Source organism: Lissotriton helveticus, chromosome 7 (assembly GCF_964261635.1).
Source record: "Lissotriton helveticus chromosome 7, aLisHel1.1, whole genome shotgun sequence".
Lineage (NCBI taxonomy): Eukaryota > Metazoa > Chordata > Amphibia > Caudata > Salamandridae > Lissotriton > Lissotriton helveticus.
In genome coordinates this window covers 859,422,907-859,442,863 of record NC_136068.1, presented here as the reverse complement: position 1 = coordinate 859,442,863, position 19,957 = coordinate 859,422,907, and the positions used below count along the sequence as shown (strand labels likewise).

The following is a 19,957-nucleotide window of genomic DNA, read 5'->3' as shown; positions in this document are numbered from 1 at the left end:
AGTGGATAAGAGTCTCACTTCCACGGATGTCAAGCCTAAAAACTTCGTTTCAAGTGATGTTAAACCCAAGTTCTCGAATTTTAGACAGAGAAACAGAAATACTGTTTCGGTTGGGAAAAGTACATTCATGGGTTGCTTTCGCTGCGGTAGCATGGCTCACGCAGCTGATTTTGCAGGTTGTTTTGCCAGAGACAAAACCTGTATGAAATGTGGAAGGAAGGGCCATATTAGCAAGGCTTGCAGGTCACCTTCTATTAATAAGGTTGCTTTTGTTGATGATGACTATGTTCCTAATGAAATGTCTTTATGCATTGAAGGTTGTGATGATGTGGGAACATGCCTTTGCGTTGGTCTTCAGAGGCCAAAAGCCAATTTTGTTGTAAATGGGGTTACCATAACGTTACTTGTTGATCCGGGATCTATGCACTCCATATTTCCTATGTCTTTATTCAAAAAACACTGGCCCGACGTGACACTTCATGTGAGTGACATCATTCCGAAAGGGTACAGTGGACAAGTTATCAACATTATGGGCGTTATGGATGCCTCTATTGAATTTAAAGGCAGATGTTCTTATGGTAAGGTATACATTTCAGATGACGGTCCGGCAATTTTAGGCTGGATACAACAGTACGATTTACACATTATTTTAGACCCGCGTTCAGCAGAGAGTGTCTTAGTTATTGATGAATTCCACAGTATTGATGTCATTTTAGATAAGTTTGCTGATGTTTTTCGCACAGATTTAGGCAAGTTGGATGGTTACATGCATGTTATAAAGCTTAAGAAAGATGCCTCTCCTGTAAGACACGCTCTCAGGAGAATTCCCATTGCCATTCGTAAGGAGGTGAAGGATATGTTGGATGACATGCAAAAGCAGGATATTATAGAGCCTGTAGAAGTTTCAGAATGGCTTTCGCCTGTTGTTATCACAAAAAAGAAAGATGGGAAACTGCGTTTTTGTGTGGACCTTAGGTCCCTCAACCAGAATATTGTAGTGGATAAGTTCCCGCTCCCTAACATTTCTGAGATGGTACTTTTAATGGACAAGGCAAAATTCTTTAGTAAGCTAGATCTCCGCTCAGCGTACCACCAAGTAGTTCTACATCCTAAATCCAGGGAACTTACTGCCTTTGTCACAGTTGAGGGAGTATTCCAATTTAAAAGGTTACCCTTTGGGTTGGCTTCTGCAGCCAGCGTGTTTCAGCGCATGATGCATTCCTTGTTTAGAGACTTAAAGCAAGTACATTATTTTCAGGATGATGTATTGATAACAGGGATTAGTGAATCTGAACACAACGATAATTTAGCCAAGGTGTTACATATATTTTCTGATGCGGGCCTTACCCTTAGAAAAGATAAGTGCCAATTCCTGTTAACAGAAGTAGATTATCTAGGATACACTATATCACATTCAGGTGTCAAACCCAAGGAGGACTTATTAAAAGCCATCAGATGTGCTCCCCTTCCCTCAAACAAGGAGCAATTGAAATCATTTCTGGGGCTAGTGGAGTATTATTCCAAATTTGTTCATACTTTTTCTCACCAAACTGAGGCATTGAGACAATTTCTCAAGAAAGGTGTGCAATTTGACTGGGGTCCACGACAATGCAGGTATTCTTTCCACATTTGAACCGGGCAGAGATACATTCGTGACTGTTGATGCAAGTGCTTATGGCATTGGTGCTATCCTGTCTCAGAGGAAGTATGACACAGAGAAAACGGTGGCTTTCGCTTCACGCACCCTTACGGTTTCAGAACGCAATTATGCAGTTATAGAACGTGAGGCGTTAGCTGCTGTTTGGGGTGTGTCGCACTTTCGTACATACGTATGGGGCACGCACTTTTTTTTTTTTTTTTTTTTATTGAAACACGACAAAAACAGATCAAATAATTCATATTGACATATACATATATCACAAGATACACTTAGTAATATATAAGGGCATTTGACAGAAATCAGAAAACTGAATAATATGCCATTAAGCAAAGGAACACATGACTATACACGCACTTTTCACTGAGAACAGATCACAAGCCCCTCCTCAAAATACTTTCACCCGGGGGTCCCAGCAAAGGTTCTCCTCGCCTCATGAGGTTTGCTGCAAAGTTACAAGAGTATGATTTTTCATTACAGCACATCTCTGGTTGGAAGAATGTCCAAGCGGATTGCTTGTCTCGCCTCCCTGTTGATTGTGAAGAGTGCTATGACTTTGATGATGAGACTGTGTGTTTGGTTGTTGGATTCAATGATGCTTGTTCAAAATGGATTTAATTCCATCTCTAGAGAGGAGTGGCATCGAGCTGTTTTAGCCGATTCAGATTTTGCAGAACTGGTCATCGCCATTCGCCTGGGGTGGAAACGTGAAGGTGACATTAAACCTTCTTTACGAAGATTTGTACAAGTGCAGGAGGAGCTCAGTGTAGGTAGTTCTGACGATTTTGTCTTGCGAGGTGAACGGTTTGTTCCTCCCAATCCCCTAAAAAAAAAGGTTGTTTACTCTAGCCCATGAAGGTCACCTCGGTCAAAACATGACTAGTAAACGTCTCAAGACTAACTTTTGGTGGCCAGGTCTAGATGATGATGTAAGGCGTTGGGTTGAGAACTGCCTGATGTGCAAAGAGAGTGAAAAGAGATTAAAGATGCATTCACGTCCCTTAGGGTCCATCTCCAGCTGTGAAGATTTGCCTTGGAGCAAAGTTTGTTTGGACTTTATTGGTCCCATGGACTACTTGTCTGCTGATTGTCGGTTTGCGACTGTTTTAGTGGATGTGTGTTCACGATGGTTGTGTGTTGAATTCATGAAAAACATAACCACTGAAAGTGTGATTGGGTACCTTAGGTCTGTTTTTATGAAAGAAAGTTTTCCCTGTATATTGTTGACAGACAACGGTACACAATTGACATCTTCCTCCATGCAGATTTTTCTATCCAACCACGGCATTAGACACATGCATACCTCCTTATACAATCCACAGGGGAACGGCATTGTGGAGCGCATGAACAGACTAATCAAAGGTGTCATTCAACTGGCTGTGCAAAGTCAACGCAATGTTCGTAGTGCTGTGGAAGAAGCTGTTTGGTCCTATAATACCACTGTTCATAGTGTGACTAATAGAGTTCCCTTTGAAAGCATGAGAGGTAGAGTTCCCAAGACTAAGATGGTCCCTCAGTGGTTGTTAGAACTTAAGTCTCAAGAGTTTGAATACCCTACTATCAACCCCATGAATGACGGATGTTGCTTCAAAGGGAAAATTGGTAGAGTCGATGTTGGTGACTATGTCAAAATAAAGTTGGGTAGGAAGGAGTCCGGGGTGAACAAGTTTTCAGAACCTCTTAAAGTCAAAGAGGTGCACAAGTTGCATGTTATTCTTGAGAATGGCCAGAATTGGAACTTCAGAAGAATTGCTCTATATGCGAAAGGGAGTGGTGGTGTTGCCAAGGACACCTCTAGTTGCAAGGTAGCTGATGCTGTGTCTGGTTCTGAGAGTGCTTCCTGTTCCAATGGTTCCGGAGCCGTTGTCATTCCCAATATCATCCCTAGTGGGTCTGGACGAGTTGATGAACGAGTCAGTATGCCTGCACAAAAAGATCCTCGCTCCTTAAGACAGCGTAGTACCCCCAAGAAGTACGATAACTTTGTGTTGTATTAATCATATCTCACATTTCTCTTTGTTTCTTCTGATTGTTCTTCTTGATTGATTTTTACACACGTTATATTACAGGTGTATGATTTTGTAATGTATTAATTATTCTTCTTTCTTGTTATTGTTTGCCTTCATTGTATTAGTTATGTGCACGCTCATCCAGTGTGTTTCCACCCTACAATGTACTGTCATTGCTCATAACTACATGGTTTGTTCTTTGTTCATTAAGAAGAGAGGATATGTTGTATTCTATGTCGCCCTGCCTTGAGCCGTGGAACGTGGGATCTGGAATCATGCATTGCATGCACTTGGTTCCAGATTCCCCCCATTCTAACTAGGCGGTTGCTGAGGCAGGAGGTTATGTACTTTGTTCTAAACTTGAATAAATCCTGCCTTTCTTCACTTACCTGGCCTCCGGTGTCCGATCCATCCACAATAGTGTTGATGGTGATCTATATTATATATATTTTTATCGTTTTGGCTTGCAGCCCTGACGAAGTTGAGTTGGCATTTGATATTGCCGCAACGAAACACGTGTTGGCTGCAGCGTGTGTCCTTTTGATTTGAAAATAAAAGGATCAACATTCCGAACCCGTGTGCTTGATTGATGGATTGAAAGCATCACGAAGACCTTGGTGTTTAGTTTGTGAATTGGATTGAATTGGAACTGTTATTTCTGTGATATAATTATAAATTCAATTACATTACTTGTTGAGTGCTCGGCGAGAAATTTTGAATTATTTGTATTCCTTGCACATGTAAAAACAAATGAAACATTTGTGAACACCAGCTGCTTCTGACCTGATCCAAACAGGTATATGCCCTCAAACCTGCACATTATATGTTTTTGATAGGAAAGAGGAAAGTAACACTTGTTGAGTATAAAAAGCTACCCATTATTATATGATGCAAGATGGCGTGTCCCTGCATGCCTCTCTCTCTTTCCATGGTTTCCCTGATTATATCAGTAGCAAGGCGTGAGGAGAGACTGGGTAAATTAGGCATTGTCGTGTGTCAACTGCAAGAATAAAACAAGCATTGGCAATGTCAATGGGTCTGTCTTTATAGAAATGTTTTTTGGTAATGTGAAGCATTACAAGTAAATAGCGTATGTATTTGTGTGGAAGTAGAATAATATGTTATGTTATGCTAAAAAGACTTATATAGCGCACGTCTACCCATGGGTGTCTTGGCACTTGCTGCACATTGACATGCTGAGACAGGGAGCGCTAGTTGTTAAATAACCATGTCTTTAGCTCTTTTCTGAAGCCGAGCAGGGAGGAGATGGCCCTAAGATGTAGAGGAAGAGTATTCCAAAGCCTGGCGGTACTATTGGCAAAGCTCCTTCCCTCCCAGTTTGCTTTCCTGAATCTAGCGGTGGCAACCATTCTGTCTCCGTCCAACTGAAGATGTCGGTTTGGCGTGTACCAGTTAAAATGCTTACATAGAAATTCCATCCCTACCTTGTGCAGTGCTTTGTGGGCCACACAGAGTGCTTTGAATTTGATTCGATTTTGAACCGTGAGCCAGTGGAGTTTTTGAATATCAGAAGAGATCAAGTGGAATTTGGGAATATTCAAGATCAATCTTGCTGCTGCATTTTGAATAGACTGAGGTTTCCTAACCAGTTTTTCCTGAAGGTTCATAAACAGTCCATTGCAATAGTCTAGTTTTGAAAGGACTAATGTTGAGACCACAGTTTTCCTGGTATTGTTAGGAATGAAGGAATATTATTTTCTTAACATTCTATTTATGTGGAATGAAGCAGAGACTACCTTGGATACTTGGGCTTCATATTTGAGCTCATCGTCAATAATGAAGTCCAGGTTTTTAGATTTCGTCATAGGTAAAGGAGGCGGGCCCAGGCTGTCGGGCCACCAAGCAGGAGACCATCCAGGGAAGAGATTGCAGAAGAGTATAACCTCAGTTTTATATGGATTGAGTCTTAAGCAACCATACAGTTGTGTAATCTTGAAGAGCAAAAGGCATCTTTATCCACTGGTGATACTACCAACTGGGTGTCAGCAGTATAGGAGGTGAGACTTAATTTGAAGCTTTTAATCAAGGAGGCCAATTCAGAGACATATATATTAAATAGGGTTGGGCTCAGCGAGGAGCCCTGGAGGACCCCACAGGCAGTGTGAAAGGTAAGGATTTGAAATGACCCAGTTCAGAGTTTGAGTTATTCCAGAAAGAAAGGATGACAGTAGTGCAAGGACCTTATCTTTAACTCCTATAGCTTTCAGACGGTGGACCAGAAGCAAATGGTCCACAGTGTCGAATGCTGCGAATAGGTCCAATAAAATGAGGGCATCTGACCCCCCATTATCCAGTGAGGTTCTTATTTCTTCAGTGGTTTTTACAGTGGTCTTCTGTAGTCTCTAAACCCAAACTGACTGGGGTCCAACTGATGGTTATCAATAATGAAATTAGATAGTTCTGCATTGATATTTATTCAGCCATGGATTGGAAGCGTTCTCAATCGTTTGAGTATATTAAAGTTTTTTTCATTGATGAGAAGGGTTTTATACTTGGCTAGTGCCACTTTATAAAGCTGTTTATCAGTATTGTCGTAATGTTTGCACCAGCATCTTTCTTGCCTCCTTCAGGCTTGTTTTTCCTGTCTTAGAGCTTCTGAAACCCAAGGGGCTGAAGGTTCTCCTCTGTGTTTATTCGATGTGATGGGGGGGCTGACTCTGTGCAAGATGATGAGATAATGCTGCAGTGTCTATTTATGCCATGCTCTGCTACCGACAGTTTTAATTGACTTAGTAAGGGCTTGTCGAGAAGGAGGGTAGATTATTATACAAAATTATGGCTCAGTGATCTGAATAGCTAAAAGGAAGATTTTTGAGATTTGTGATGGCAAGATTATTTGAAAAAAGCCCATCAAGGGTGTGACGGGCTAGGTGAGTAGGATCACCAACAACTTGTTTGAGACCTAGTTCTGATGCCATCTCTAAGAGAGCTTGGGTGTCTTTGTCGGTTGAGGATTGTAAATTAAAGTTAATGTCTCTAAGTAAGGTGAAATTATCAGATTGGAGACCAAATTCCATCAACGATTGAACATTGAGTAAAAATGCTTTGTTTTGGCCCAGGGGGATAATATTGGTGTAGGTCATAGTTGCACTGCCAAGCCAGACCTAAAAATCTATGTACCTTAATGACTACTGTCCTCCCATTTATGTTTCTGCCAAAGAAGGACAAACACCATACATTATCTTGTTATCTAAGACACGTTTCCGGCATTACAATGTCATGTGTGTGCTCCTGAAATTTCAAGCTTAGCCAGCTGAATAATTAAACAAAATCACCACAGCTAGTGGAAGTCAAGCACTTTTTTTTGTAGAAGTACACAACTTCCGCCCAATTAAAAGATGTACTCCTGGCTTCCAATATGTGGGCAGAGCCAAGGCCCATTTCTGGTGATACTCACATAATTGTGTGCTGACAGCTGTGCTGTCAAGCCAGACCATGAAAACACCCATAGATCAGGATAGATGTAGATAAAGGTACACACAGAAGAACAGATGTACAAGCACACATTCACATACAAAAACACCCCTTCAAACACTTGTTCACATAGATAATATAAAAACACACAGATGTCTGTGCACATGCACCCACAAACACACACAGCCGATTTGAATATTCACATGCAGAGGCATAGCAAAACCCTCAAGCATTTATTCATTTATGCAGTTACACAGACCAACAGACATAAAGCCACTAATGCACACAAGCCCAAAAACATACATACGATTGTGCACACAATCACACCTCTGGCCCTAAAAAAGACAAAACCACAGGCACAGAGGAACACGACAACCAACACTTTTTAAGGCATACTATCACACACTACATTACAGTGGTTGGATTGATAATGAACTACTGTATAAGATGAATACATAGATGAGGGTGATTTAATGGAAGGTTCGAGATCTAGCTCTGGGTTGTAGAAGGATAGAAAGTTGAACAGATGGATGAATATGTCAGTTGATAGAGATATATATGAGTTGGTGGTTGGCTATTCAGATAGGGAGAAGAATGGTTGAAAGGACTTGCCCTTGGTTCATCATCCATAAATTTGCACATCCACTCACTCACCATTTCAACATCCAAGCACCCACTGACCCAATCCTCAATGCATATCCTCACCCATTCATCCAACATTCATCATGCACTAAGACACTCATTCATTCTTTAGTCAATGCACTCACTCTTTTATCCAACCATTGGCATTTTCCTGTGTTCTCCTTGTAAACTATCCACACAACAACTTACACAATCACATGCAAATCAATGAAAAATATTTTCGCTTAAAAAAAGACAGACCTATTGCCTTAGTCAGTGCTCAGTAGAATAATGAAACTGGGAAGGATGGACCAACACATGTTGAAAAGGGCATGCCTCTGTGCATGTCCCCACTGCAGAAAAGTTATGCCTAAACAATTTTTGAGGTCATTTGAGGTTCCACCGCTAGATGAAAATGTACCAACAGAGATGGTAATGGGAAAGGTTTGATGGACTAATTATGTAGTCACCACAAAAATAACTTTAAACATATTTCCCTAAACTCATTTTTCAGGTCTTTGGGTTACAATGAAAATGCTTGTTGGAGACGCTGTGCAAATCCGAAAGAACTATCCTCATCTTGTAGATAGGACGACGGTTGTAGCGAGAAAGCTAGGATTCCCTGAGATTATAATGCCAGGTAAGAAGTAAATTACACTGTATCAATTAACATGAGAGAGATGCGCATTTGTTTTCCTAACGTTGACTGCTGTGGTACATTTTTTGGGTTTATTGTAGCTAATGAATTCATGTAAGCGAAATTGCCATACAGAAAGCGACACATGGCAGTTTCACTCATGGACCTGATCTACTGCTCTGTGGGTGGAAAAAAACACAAAGCACTGTGAAGGCTTTACCAATGTATTTACCTTACTGCTAGTTGCATTAAGGTCAGTATATTGCGGTTGTATGACAGAAGCGCACATGGCTAAACCATTTGTGCTCAACAACGCAGTCCCAACAAGGAATGCCTTTTAACAACACATTCCTTTACCACACATGAATTTACCTCAGAATTTTGTTGTAAAGGCTTGATTGGTAAAGGAATACATAGTTAAAAAGCATTCACCCAGCACTGAAAACTGTCCCTCCTCCCTGCTCTGAGAGCTAAAACTCAACGCCATATCTTAACAAGCATTGGCATAGACAATAGGTCTCGCCTTTGGGACCTTATAAGTATTTAGTTATGCAGCACAATATCCCTGGTGCAACAACATCAACTGTTGCATGGCTAAACACTTGTACGGTCTCAAAGGTGAGACCTATTGGCTATGCTAATGCTTGTTCTTTTTCCTTTCACACTTTACCATGTCGTCATTACATTTAGTAATATATAATTTGTAGATCACCATATTTGTTTAAACAACAACTTAAACTTTCACAGGTTACATCAATATTTAAAAGTATCCCCCATATATACACATTGCATAGACACAACATAAAGTGCACATTATTTCTCCCTGGTCAAGGCCTTATCACATACCAATGGATTATCACTAGATTCTCAGCAGCCGACCCAGCATATCAACATTTATCGTCGTCTCGGTGTCCATCCCCTGGTTCCCCTTGTTGCGAGGGTGGAGTGGATTGTATCATGGAGTGCAATTATGTGCAACATGCAACTATGTATCTATTACAGAAACATTCAACTAATAATGTGGAAGAGATACACCATTAAGGAAATAGATTGTACCCATATATTATGTAATATGAATATCTAAATTCACCATTCAGATCATTAAAAAAATCTAAATATTATCAATGATGAAACAAGGACCTGTTTTTTTGGATCTAAATAGGTTTATGACAAACAATGTTGCTACATTTACACCCAAAAAGTGGAAACTAGCAACAGGAAAAAGGGAATAAAGGGGGACTGTGGAAACGAAAGAAAGGCGAGCGGGTGTCTAAGAAAAGTGTCTGTGGAAGAGTAAGGGAAGACTTAGAAATCGAAGTGCGAGAAAAGTGAGCGAGGAGGGGAAATGAGACCGGCGATTATGAAACGCAAACCCGATGGAGTTGCGGGGAGGAAAGGATAAAAAGGACATTATGAAGTAGAAAGAGCAGGGAGTGGAGAGACAACAAGGGAAAGAGAAGAAGAGGAGAAAAAAAAGAGGTGGAAAAGGGAGGAAATGAGAATGCTGTAGCGCACCGAGAAAAAGGGGAAGGAAAAGGAAAAGAGCGAGCTACAAAATCAGCAGTGAGGGTCGAAGGAAAGGGAAAGAAAAGCCAAAAAGCAGTTCAGTTTTCTAACTATGCCATACAAAGCATCCCATTAAACAGAGAGCGGTAACGTGGGTGACAAGAAAAATGGGGTGAAAAAAGCTAGTGACAAAAATGGGGTCCGAAGAGCAAGTGATAACAAGCGCAGCAAGGAAACGACAAGCGTCTACGAACACAGTGTTTCCCTTGTGGGAGCGAACAGGGGCACCATCTTTTTGCAAGATAATTACATACAGATGGCGCCAAAGCTCGCTCCTGCAAGGGAAACACCAAACATGCACGTGCTGCAATAGAAAGCAATGCAAAGCGTGCACGTTTTTGGCCAAAAAAGTGGTACGATTCCAAGAGATCCCCTCCTATGCAGCGCATGCGCGCTGTGTAGGTGAGACCTAAATACAACTGTAACCCCATCTCCCCTACCCTGAGCCCCAAAACTGCACCAGCCCTTAAAACTGTCACAACCCCTGAGCCCTAAATCTTGGTCCCCACATCTTAAAAACTACCCTGACCCCTGGCCCCGTGTCCTGAGCCCTAAATCCCAGCCCTCAGCCTTATAAAATACCCCAACCCCAGCCCCCCACTCGCCGCCCTTAAAACTAAACCCCACCCTAGAAAACCAATGAGACCAAAAAACCCGCCCCCAGCCCTAAATACTACCCGACCCGTTCTGAGCCCTAAAACCAGCCCCCTGCCCTAAAAACGAACCACACCCACCCCTCAAAAACTCGGCCCTAGCCCCCCCTTACCAGACTGCGTTACGGAACTTCCCCTCTCGATCCTTCCTTTTCCTCTCCCTGCCCATCCGTGCATCTAGACGTGCACTACCCTAACCACGCAAATGCGTGGTTAAGGCTTATGCATGGTTAAGGTAAGTGTGGTTCCGCTTGTGGGTAAACAGCACCCATGGCTCGGCCTGCGCTGCAAAGGCTGAGTCCCGTACTTTGACGCAACCACTGCCAGTGCTCTTTAAAGCAACATCCGCAGGAGAAAAGCCTCTGTGCAGTACCTGCCGGCATAGACCTCTTGGCTACTCCTTGCAAGCAGGTAGCACATTAAGGATCCCCAGCTGGGAAAGTTTCTTTGAGGGGCACTGTTAGGGGGTCTGCTATTGTAAACAACGTATTGTAATTTCTGTTGGCTCTGACATTGCCAAATGGCACACCAATTCCTCACTTCTTGCATTCCTCAATGTCCGATTAGAGGTATTCTTCTTTTGTGAAATATTTTGCCTGCATTCTTCTCTTTTTCCAATCTATTTCAGGCAGTTGTGGGGACACAGAATTGCCCTCAGCTGTGCGTGCGCTTACTGAAGATGTGAAAGGGTATTTTTTGCTTATGCCTACTAATGCTACTGTACATATTCTACTTTTGTATTCTCATGTTTTTTTATACCTCTGTTTTATAAAATGTATATAATATCATGTTTCTACTTTAAAACCGTCAAACAAATTGAATTGTGTAACAGTTCATCTGTACAGTGTGAAATGTAGGGATGGATCTACAAACGTTAGCACCGCCTTATTCACCAGTACTGACGGACGGTAGATGAACGTAAGTAACAGAAAAGGGTTTGGCCCTTAATCAGTAAGGCTGGACCAATTTACATAAAAAACACAGAAAATCCCAATACTGATGCTCCTTTATTCGTCCTTTCATACCATGATCAAACAGACCCAATCAATCTGATCTACAACTACTTTTTTTTCATGATGGTAGATGGACATCATGTGTCTTGTCTTACAGTGGTCATAGACAGGGCAGGTTCGAGTTTAAACACCTGAGATGGAATACAGAAGTCTTTCAAGTAAGTAGGAAATGTCAATTGGCAGCATGTGCTCAGAAGCCATGATATCAGCATCCTGCCTAAAACGTGCAAACAAAGCCTTAAAAATGCATTGTATTTTTCATTCTCCCAAACAGGTGCATCAATGAACAGCAGCTAACCAAACGTAAGGTGTCAAATTTCAGACTCATATTTACAGAAAGTGGAGTTTTGAGAAACACGACTCTAAGCGGCCGATTACGATGGCGGGCGGATCACCCCCGCCGGGCTGGCGGTGGTCACCGTCGGCCCGGCGGGGACGATCTGATCACCATCCTGACTGCAAAGACCCCCACCATATTATGATGGCTGGGGGGTCCGCTGCGGACGGAAAGACCGTCTGCCGCTTTTCCGCCAGGCGACTCGTCGACCAGCGGAAAACGGATTTAATAGGGTCATCCATATTATGATGCAGGCTGTGATCAGCCTTTCCATGGCTGCATTGCAGCCATGGAAGGGCTGGCGGTTCCTGCTGTTGGGGACCCATTGCAAGACCCCAGGGTTTTAGGGGGTACCTATGATACCCCCCTGCGTTTGCATGTACAATGTGGTAAGCACCGAGCGGTGCCTGTCACATTGTGCATGTAAAAGCACAACATGTATTTTTTACATTGCGGTGGGTGCTGCTTGCAGCACCGCCTGCCGCAATGTAAAATATACAGAATGCGCCCACCACACTGGCGGGCGCATCATAATTCGTATGGTGGGACCACCGCAACTATGGCAGGCGGTCCCTTTTGCAGCTGCAATGGCGGGTGATCTTTGTCCACCCACCTTCATAATCGGCCCCTTAGAGCCTGTTTCACAAAGTGCCTCTGCACTCGTGGCGGGGGGCCCTCAGTCGTGGGCGAGTCTCCGCACTCTGGCGGAATTTCCACAATGAGGATTCTCATTGCTGTGGTCCACCTCTCGTGGGGAGACTCCCCGGCGGCTGCAGGGCCTCCGCCACAATTGAGGAGGCCTTTTGTGTATCAGCACCTTTGTCTGCTACCTCATAAGGAACCAAACTGTGCACATAATTATTCCTTGCAATCGGGAGGAATAGATTAAACTCCTAGTTCCATGTTCCCAAAGCCGAATTTACTAATGTGGTTCCTTAGGAGAGAGAGGACAGGAGGGGAGACGAAAGTGTTTATTGTGAGTGCAGTGATTTTAACACTAGTTTTGGAGATATAACCCCTGGGGAACGTATTGTCCTTCACTTAAGGTAGAGGCAGAAGTAAAGGAGCCCTTCCTTAAGCCATCTCATTTTAGATTCCTATTTTTGTTACAAGCTGGACACAGATTCCACACATTTGAGACAGGCCTCAAATATACTGTGATTACAGTCCTTTATGCTGTATTTCAATGAAGATCGTCCTGTGGACTACATTACCACTAAAAAAACAAGGGCTGAATCATAAACATTTGGGATAGTTACAATAGCACAGGAATCTTGAAAGCATTGCCAGCCAATGCCTCTTTAGTGAATAAGGTGGCAGAGACATATCAGAGGTTTATTGCTTGGCCAATTTCACCTGCCAGCCTATTTCTATTATTTCTCAGCTGACTTGAGCAGGTGTGTGAGAAGGGTGAATTGTGACTGACCTAGTATTTTAAAATCATTCCTACTTCAGTCAGCATTCTGGTTAGCATGTAATCCCTCATGCAGAAAAGATACCTCTGTTCTCCTCATCTACAACTCAGACAGACAACTCTCAAATAAGGATGTGAGTCATGTGTGCCTATTTGGAGTTCAAGCATGGATATGTACCCTGTATAGGGCAGATATACATCTGCCAATATTTGTGGGGTGTCCCACACAACAAAATGACTGGACACCCCTTGGACATACAAACTTTTCAAAAAGGAACTATAAAACTACACAAGGGAGAACACATGACTGAAAAGTGTAAAGGAAGCATGCAACATAAGTGGAGCAAACTCTGCATTTGGAACATATGGGCTGCATGCTTGCACAGATGAGTGACACTGTTTGTATGAATGGGCATCTGTGCTTAGACTATGATGCTCCTTAATCCTCAGACCAGGGTGTCTTTCTGTTCTTGGGAGCGACAGTGTAATTACCCACTAAAAGATAGACTATCTTCATACCAGACCCGAGGCCCTTTCTCAAAACAGGAATCATGATATCTATCAACCCAGTACAAAAATTATTTTCCAATCTATAGACAATAGAGCATCTCTTAAGAAATGCTCAGTAGCTGAATATAAACAACTGGGGAAGCAGCCTCACACCTAGTCAACGACAGGAACAGTGGAACATACATGAAGCCGGAGTGAAATTACCGTGTGCCACATAAAGCAGAGGTCACACATGCCACGTCCATTCATCACACATGGAAAAAGAGTTGTATTATATATATATTGAAACTACCATAATACCCATGTGAATGTTTTTCAAATGCATATGGATTTCTAACCACATTCATTGAATCCCTATATACCTAATTGTCTGAAAATGGATTGAATGACTCAAAAAAGATGACTAATTAGATGAAAATATTAATATTACTTTTTCAGTCAAGGGAAACATATACAGGTTCTGGCTTTGTTCCTGATCTAATCTGGTGACACCTCTCCTGAGCAAAGTCTCTGTTAAATTATGTTCATGCAACAGAAGGTCTCAAAAAACCACAGTAATTTTGGTGGATTCAGTTATTCCAAAGAGCACTGTTCATTATCTCTGCACATGGTAGAGTTATTGCAGAGGCCTTTAGAAGAGACCAGGACATTGCAGACATCAAAGCAAAACAGAAGCTATGGAACGCTCTGAAGTAAATATAACATTCACCTTAATTAGAACGTTTGCCGGAGTAAACACCCCCTTTCTCTATGAAAGCAGGAAGTGTGATCAGAGGCAGGGAACATCTGCTACCGCGGGTAAACAGCGGATAGTTAGCACAGATTACATTTGCCTCCAGTATTCAAAAACCTTGGTAATACTTCATTATGATGTTGAAGGCTTTAGTGCACATTCACCGTCTTCATATTTCTGCACAGACCGAGCATGTGCCACTTCGTGCCATCACCTAGCAGGTCAACACTGAACCCCCACCCTTAACAACTGAGATGTATCTTCTTTTTGTTGCTGCCTGTCCTTCTCTCAAGGCACTTCAAGGATCTTATCAGAAGGTTGTATGAGATTGCTGGTGTACTGCACTTGTGGGAAAGCCTTCTGCAATAGAACTGCAATGGCGATATTCCACTCAGATGAAGAATGCAAGGCCCCTCAAGGTGCTTCTTCATTCATTTTTATGGACAAAAGGTATGAATGTAGGTGCACCGGGAGCACATATCCATTCCATGTTCAGACTGACTTACTGCAAGTGTAACTGATCTTTGACATCACCCAAAGCTCATACATAATCCCATTCCATTCCTGAGCTCAGAAGTACCAGGCAGAAAGGAGCACGTGATGCAACAAGCAAGAGGAGCATGCATACTTTACAGCTGTTTTTCATATCCAAGTTTGGGTACAATGGCAGAAGGTCACAAAAAGCCACACATTTCTCTCAGTTGAGCAAAGGGAAGTCTTGTGCACTTATCACGTTGTCATGGAGAAGTAATAACATTGAATAAAAAATCAGAGCACTAAACCCCTAAACAATGCATGCAGTTATTTAAGTTTAAATAAACCTCAAAATAGTTCAATGGGAACTCCCTCAAACATCATAATCGTTTTAAGGGGCAAAGTAGTGGAATTTCCTCCTGCTCCACAATTCAAATATCATTCTTCATTGTCCTCTGAATAGCATAACAAGGCTATTTGCAAAGTGCACACAAGTCAACAAAGTGGCATCTTGGTACTAGCAACAGATGATTGTTGTTATCAAATCCAATGATACAAATTTGATCAACAGTGAAAGAATAAAAGCCTGACTGAACCCACCAAGCTCTGACCGTATTGTAAACCACTGTGCCCTCGTGTGGATACATTAGTGCACTGAGCATCCTTGGTGTTAGTATTGTCAACAGAATGACTGACTTGGCACTTAAAATTCAAGCCTGTGTACTGGAAGATACATTTAATGGGAACTTTGACCCTTGAGTAATGATTCCACGGAACAAACGCCTAGAATCTGCAACGATAATCCTATTTGGAACACTCTCCAGTTGTATAAACCTCTTCTAATTTTGTTGGTTGGGCTGCACACAGAGGAGTTACTTACAGATCACTGGAGACCAACCAGTAGCTCACGCAATAAGTAGCTCATGAGCTACTGGTCGAAGTCTGCTGTTTCCTAATACACTTTCCGTGCACAATTTTCCTTGGCTGTTTTTATGATGTGTATTTTGGGATATAAGGATATTTTTACCTTTGTGAGAGGTGTGGATTTGGTCATTTGAATTCTGGTTTCTTGCTGACTCTTATCAAGGCCACCTTTCCCTTTTTTATGTATGATATTTTGCAATTTTCCTTATTTTGCTCTTTCTGCCCACAGAATACCCACCTTCAGCCCTTGCTGCTACTAGGACCGCTTTTCAGAACCTTGTGGCAGACGTCCTCTGCTGGGTCTGCTTTGCTTTTCATTCCAAGTGCGCCCTGATGAAGGAAGCCTTTAATGGCACTTGTCCGAAACGCGCGTCGGCGCTTTTGTGTGTGATGATACGTATGTGAATGCTTGTGTATGAATCTGATTGTACAAAAGGTGTGTTTGAGTGTATGAGTGAATGGACTTCGTGCCTTTTTTTTAATTATCTTTGCGTGTCCTAGTTTTTATGTTGTATTTCTGTATATGATCAAAGAGGTTTACAGATATTATTTTACTGTCTAAATGAAACTAATTTTCCATGAAAACAATGTATATATAAAAAACCAAAAATAAAAAAGATTTCTTTGAATAAATTAATTTTCTCTGTGGTTGTGTGGGTTAGCTGAATGCGCGATTAGAACTTTGTTCTTCTGATATCTAGGGAACACCCATTTCCATGTTTCTCTCTAGTATTCTCGCCCTGGCGGGTTGTTTCCCTCTTGTCATTCATTTATAGATTATGGGCCCCTCTTATGTATCTCTATTCGAAGTCTGCTGTAAAACATTTTGACATAGTTTTATTAATTTTAAGAAACATTCAAATAGGCTAGGTATGGCAGCCTGAAGTAAAACTAATTTTCACGACCTTCCTTGCACCATTATCATCATGATTTCTGGGGAGATCGCACACAGTGGCATTGCTTATCCTTTTTATAATGGATTTTAGATCAATTCCTACTATGCTGCTAGTAAAAGAAATCTTCCGGTGGTCTTATATCACAAACACTAAAGATATCAAAGGTGTATATTATTAAATCTCATTCTGCTTTCGTACTGTGTGCTGTGTGCTGTGCTGTGTAGCATACGGTAGTCTGAAAATAATGCTTTTCCTTGGATCCCTTGTTGCCACTTCCTCAGTTTCCCCTACAAGAATGAACTAGTTCTTAATTTGTGTGTGTTATCTCACAGGTGACATAAGGAACGACATATATATCACAATATTACAAGGTGATTTTGACAAAGCAACACAACGAAATGTGGAAGTCGTCATGTGTGTTTGCGATACTGAAGGAAAAGTAATTCACGTAAGTTTATTTCTTATCCTCCTGAGGATTGTAGTACCACTGATAATGTTTTAAAGCATGACCTGCATGGAAATATCTAGTAACTTTATTGTAATGATAAATGTCGATTGCGCGTGATATATTATTTTTCTCAAAAGGAAATGTAATTGACCTATAAGGCTAACCATACATTATTTTGATCAATTACATAAATAAATCTGATTAGAAAAACGTGAACATTTGTGATCTTCGAATTGCCAAATGCATGATCACTGTAATTCTTATCAAAAGGCGCATCCCTAATTAAATTGATGAGATTAGTCTTCAGATTTAAATGAAAGATTTCACTTATTTACGTCTCTAACTACAGGTTAGAGTCGAACCTTCAGATCGTCATTTAACAACTGATGCTCCTGCAGTCATTTTGAGACACAATCAGACCCTTTACAAGAAATGATTGCAAACTCTTTGTGACAAACATTCAGTAATGGGACTCGACTTTGATTTGTTTTTGAGACTGCCTCATCCGAGGAAGAGTTTCCACAGCCTGCTGCTTTTTGACTTTGTGACATTAATCAAGTTGCAGAAAAACATTTACCATTCAATTTTTTTGAACAATTTTCCTTTGTGCCAGGCTTCAAGCAAAGCCTGACTGCTGACCTCCAAGCTGCGTTTCAGCGATCACACTGTCAATTATCAAAGGAGCAGACATGTAGGTACTTTTTCCCAACCCAGATTGTTGTGAATAAAAAGACAGTAATCTATGTCTTAAAGCATGAACACCTATTAAAGAAGGAGACACAATAATAAAAATAGATCTGAGAATTTCCATCTAAGGGGCTGTCTCGTTTATCTTGCGTTTTGATGTATGATCATTACTGTTAATATTAATAGCATTCATAGAGTTCAGACTGAAGAATGTTCAGGTGCTAGGTCTGAGCATCGCCAAGAGCTTGCTAAGCCTGTACCTCTTAAAATGAGTGTATTAAGTGACTTCTTAAAAATGAGGTGGTTAGGGCTTTGTCTCAGATGAGGAGGGAGTGCATTCCAAAGCTTGACTACTGGGGCCCCCTATTGAGTTGCCTCCAACTCGCTCATGATTACAGAGTTAAATAAGTAGTCTGGTGGTAGTCTGGTTGAGAGTGAGGTATCATTCTGGTAGGTTGATATTTAGAAAGTTTAGGGCCCGATTACGATGTCAGGCAGACTGTCACATACATGCTGTCGGGGTGGTCCACCCGATAACTAGGGCAGCGGTCTGACCGGCAGATTAAAATACAGGCGGTAAAAGTACATCGGGCAGAGGGAAAGACTGCTGCCTCTGATAGGCTCAAGGAGCCCATCGGGGTGGCGGTCAAAGCCTAATCCCTTCAATTGTGGCGGTGCACGGCTGTAGGGATTATGATGTCCATTTCCCACAGCTTTTTAATGACTGTCCGACTGCCATGAAAAGGCTGTTAAAAAGAGACTTTGGGGGCCCTAGCAGAAACCCAGGTCCCCTGTGGCTCACTACTATGTGGTTAGTGAGGCACATGTGGTGCCACCCCCAAGCATCCATCCACTGTGTGCCAGGCACCTGGCACACAGTGCATGGATGTTTGCAAAATCCTTTTTACCATTGCTGCTTGTGCAGGGGCCCTTTTCCTTGGCCGATGCACAAGGCACAATACTAAAAAGCATTTATGACCACCTAAACAGTGGCTGTATCATAATTGGGTTGTCTGGACCGCCGACTCCTTGTCAGACGACCCCGTGGCTGAAACAATGGCATGTGGGCGCTCGTCCCACCACCATCGAAATGAGGCTCTTAGTTTAGAGATATATAGGTCCCACATGATGAAACAACCAAGGGATGAGGGAATGTGCTTTAACCAAAACACTTTCTTTAACATTCAGATAACGTAGTCCTAGATAATGTAGGCAACATCTATGTAGGGAAAAGCATGTCCTTCTGTGCAAACCAACAATTTGCACACAATCCTATGTTGAATCAGCTACATCCTCTGAATCTGTTGGTTAGGTGACCAAAGAACAGGTCATTATAATAATCCATTCTCAATATAATTGTATCCTGGAGAGCCGGAAGTACGGAGGGCATTTTATTTGGCATTTTTACAAAGGAGACACAGTGTCCTCAATGACATGTAAATTGAGTGTAAGGTAGCTATCCAGCCAGACACCAAAGCTCTTATCACAAGGATCAGTAGTCAGGGGTTATTGCACCATTTGGGTTTACCTAGCTGCCAGATCAAACTTCTTTTTAAACTACCCACGACAATAACTTCATTGTTGTCTGTGTTTAATTTTAAGGCACTATTGCTCCCTTAGAACGTTATGCCAGAGAAGCAGTCTTTAAACTTCTCCATAGGACAGCTAAATGGCCCATCCAATCGTATGATGATGTATATAATCCGGACATGTGATAAAGGCGTTCCTAAATTATCTTATTAGGTGGGCCAGAGAGGCGACATATATGTTAAACAGACTAGGGCTTAACAAGAAGTCCTGTGAAACCCCTTGTGTTACAGGTCTAGATCTCAATTTAACTACTTGCGTTCTGACCGGTAAATGAGTCCTCAGCTACTTCAGAGCTGAACCACAGATACAAATCTCATGAAGTGTAATCATAGCTATATTGTGGTTGATGGTAT

At 41.9% G+C, this 19,957-nt stretch overlaps 1 protein-coding gene across 2 annotated transcripts in view; it reads left to right on the top strand.

Moving 5' to 3' along the window:
* DOCK2 (dedicator of cytokinesis 2) overlaps positions 1-19,957 on the top strand; it is a 2,042,522-nt gene that overhangs the window by 521,679 nt on the left and 1,500,886 nt on the right. For both annotated transcript variants that reach the window (XM_078653374.1, XM_078653373.1), the window contains exons 13-14: positions 8,237-8,362; positions 17,212-17,327. In XM_078653374.1, coding sequence (XP_078509500.1) covers positions 8,237-8,362; positions 17,212-17,327 — 242 coding nt within the window. The remainder of the gene's footprint in view (positions 1-8,236; positions 8,363-17,211; positions 17,328-19,957) is intronic.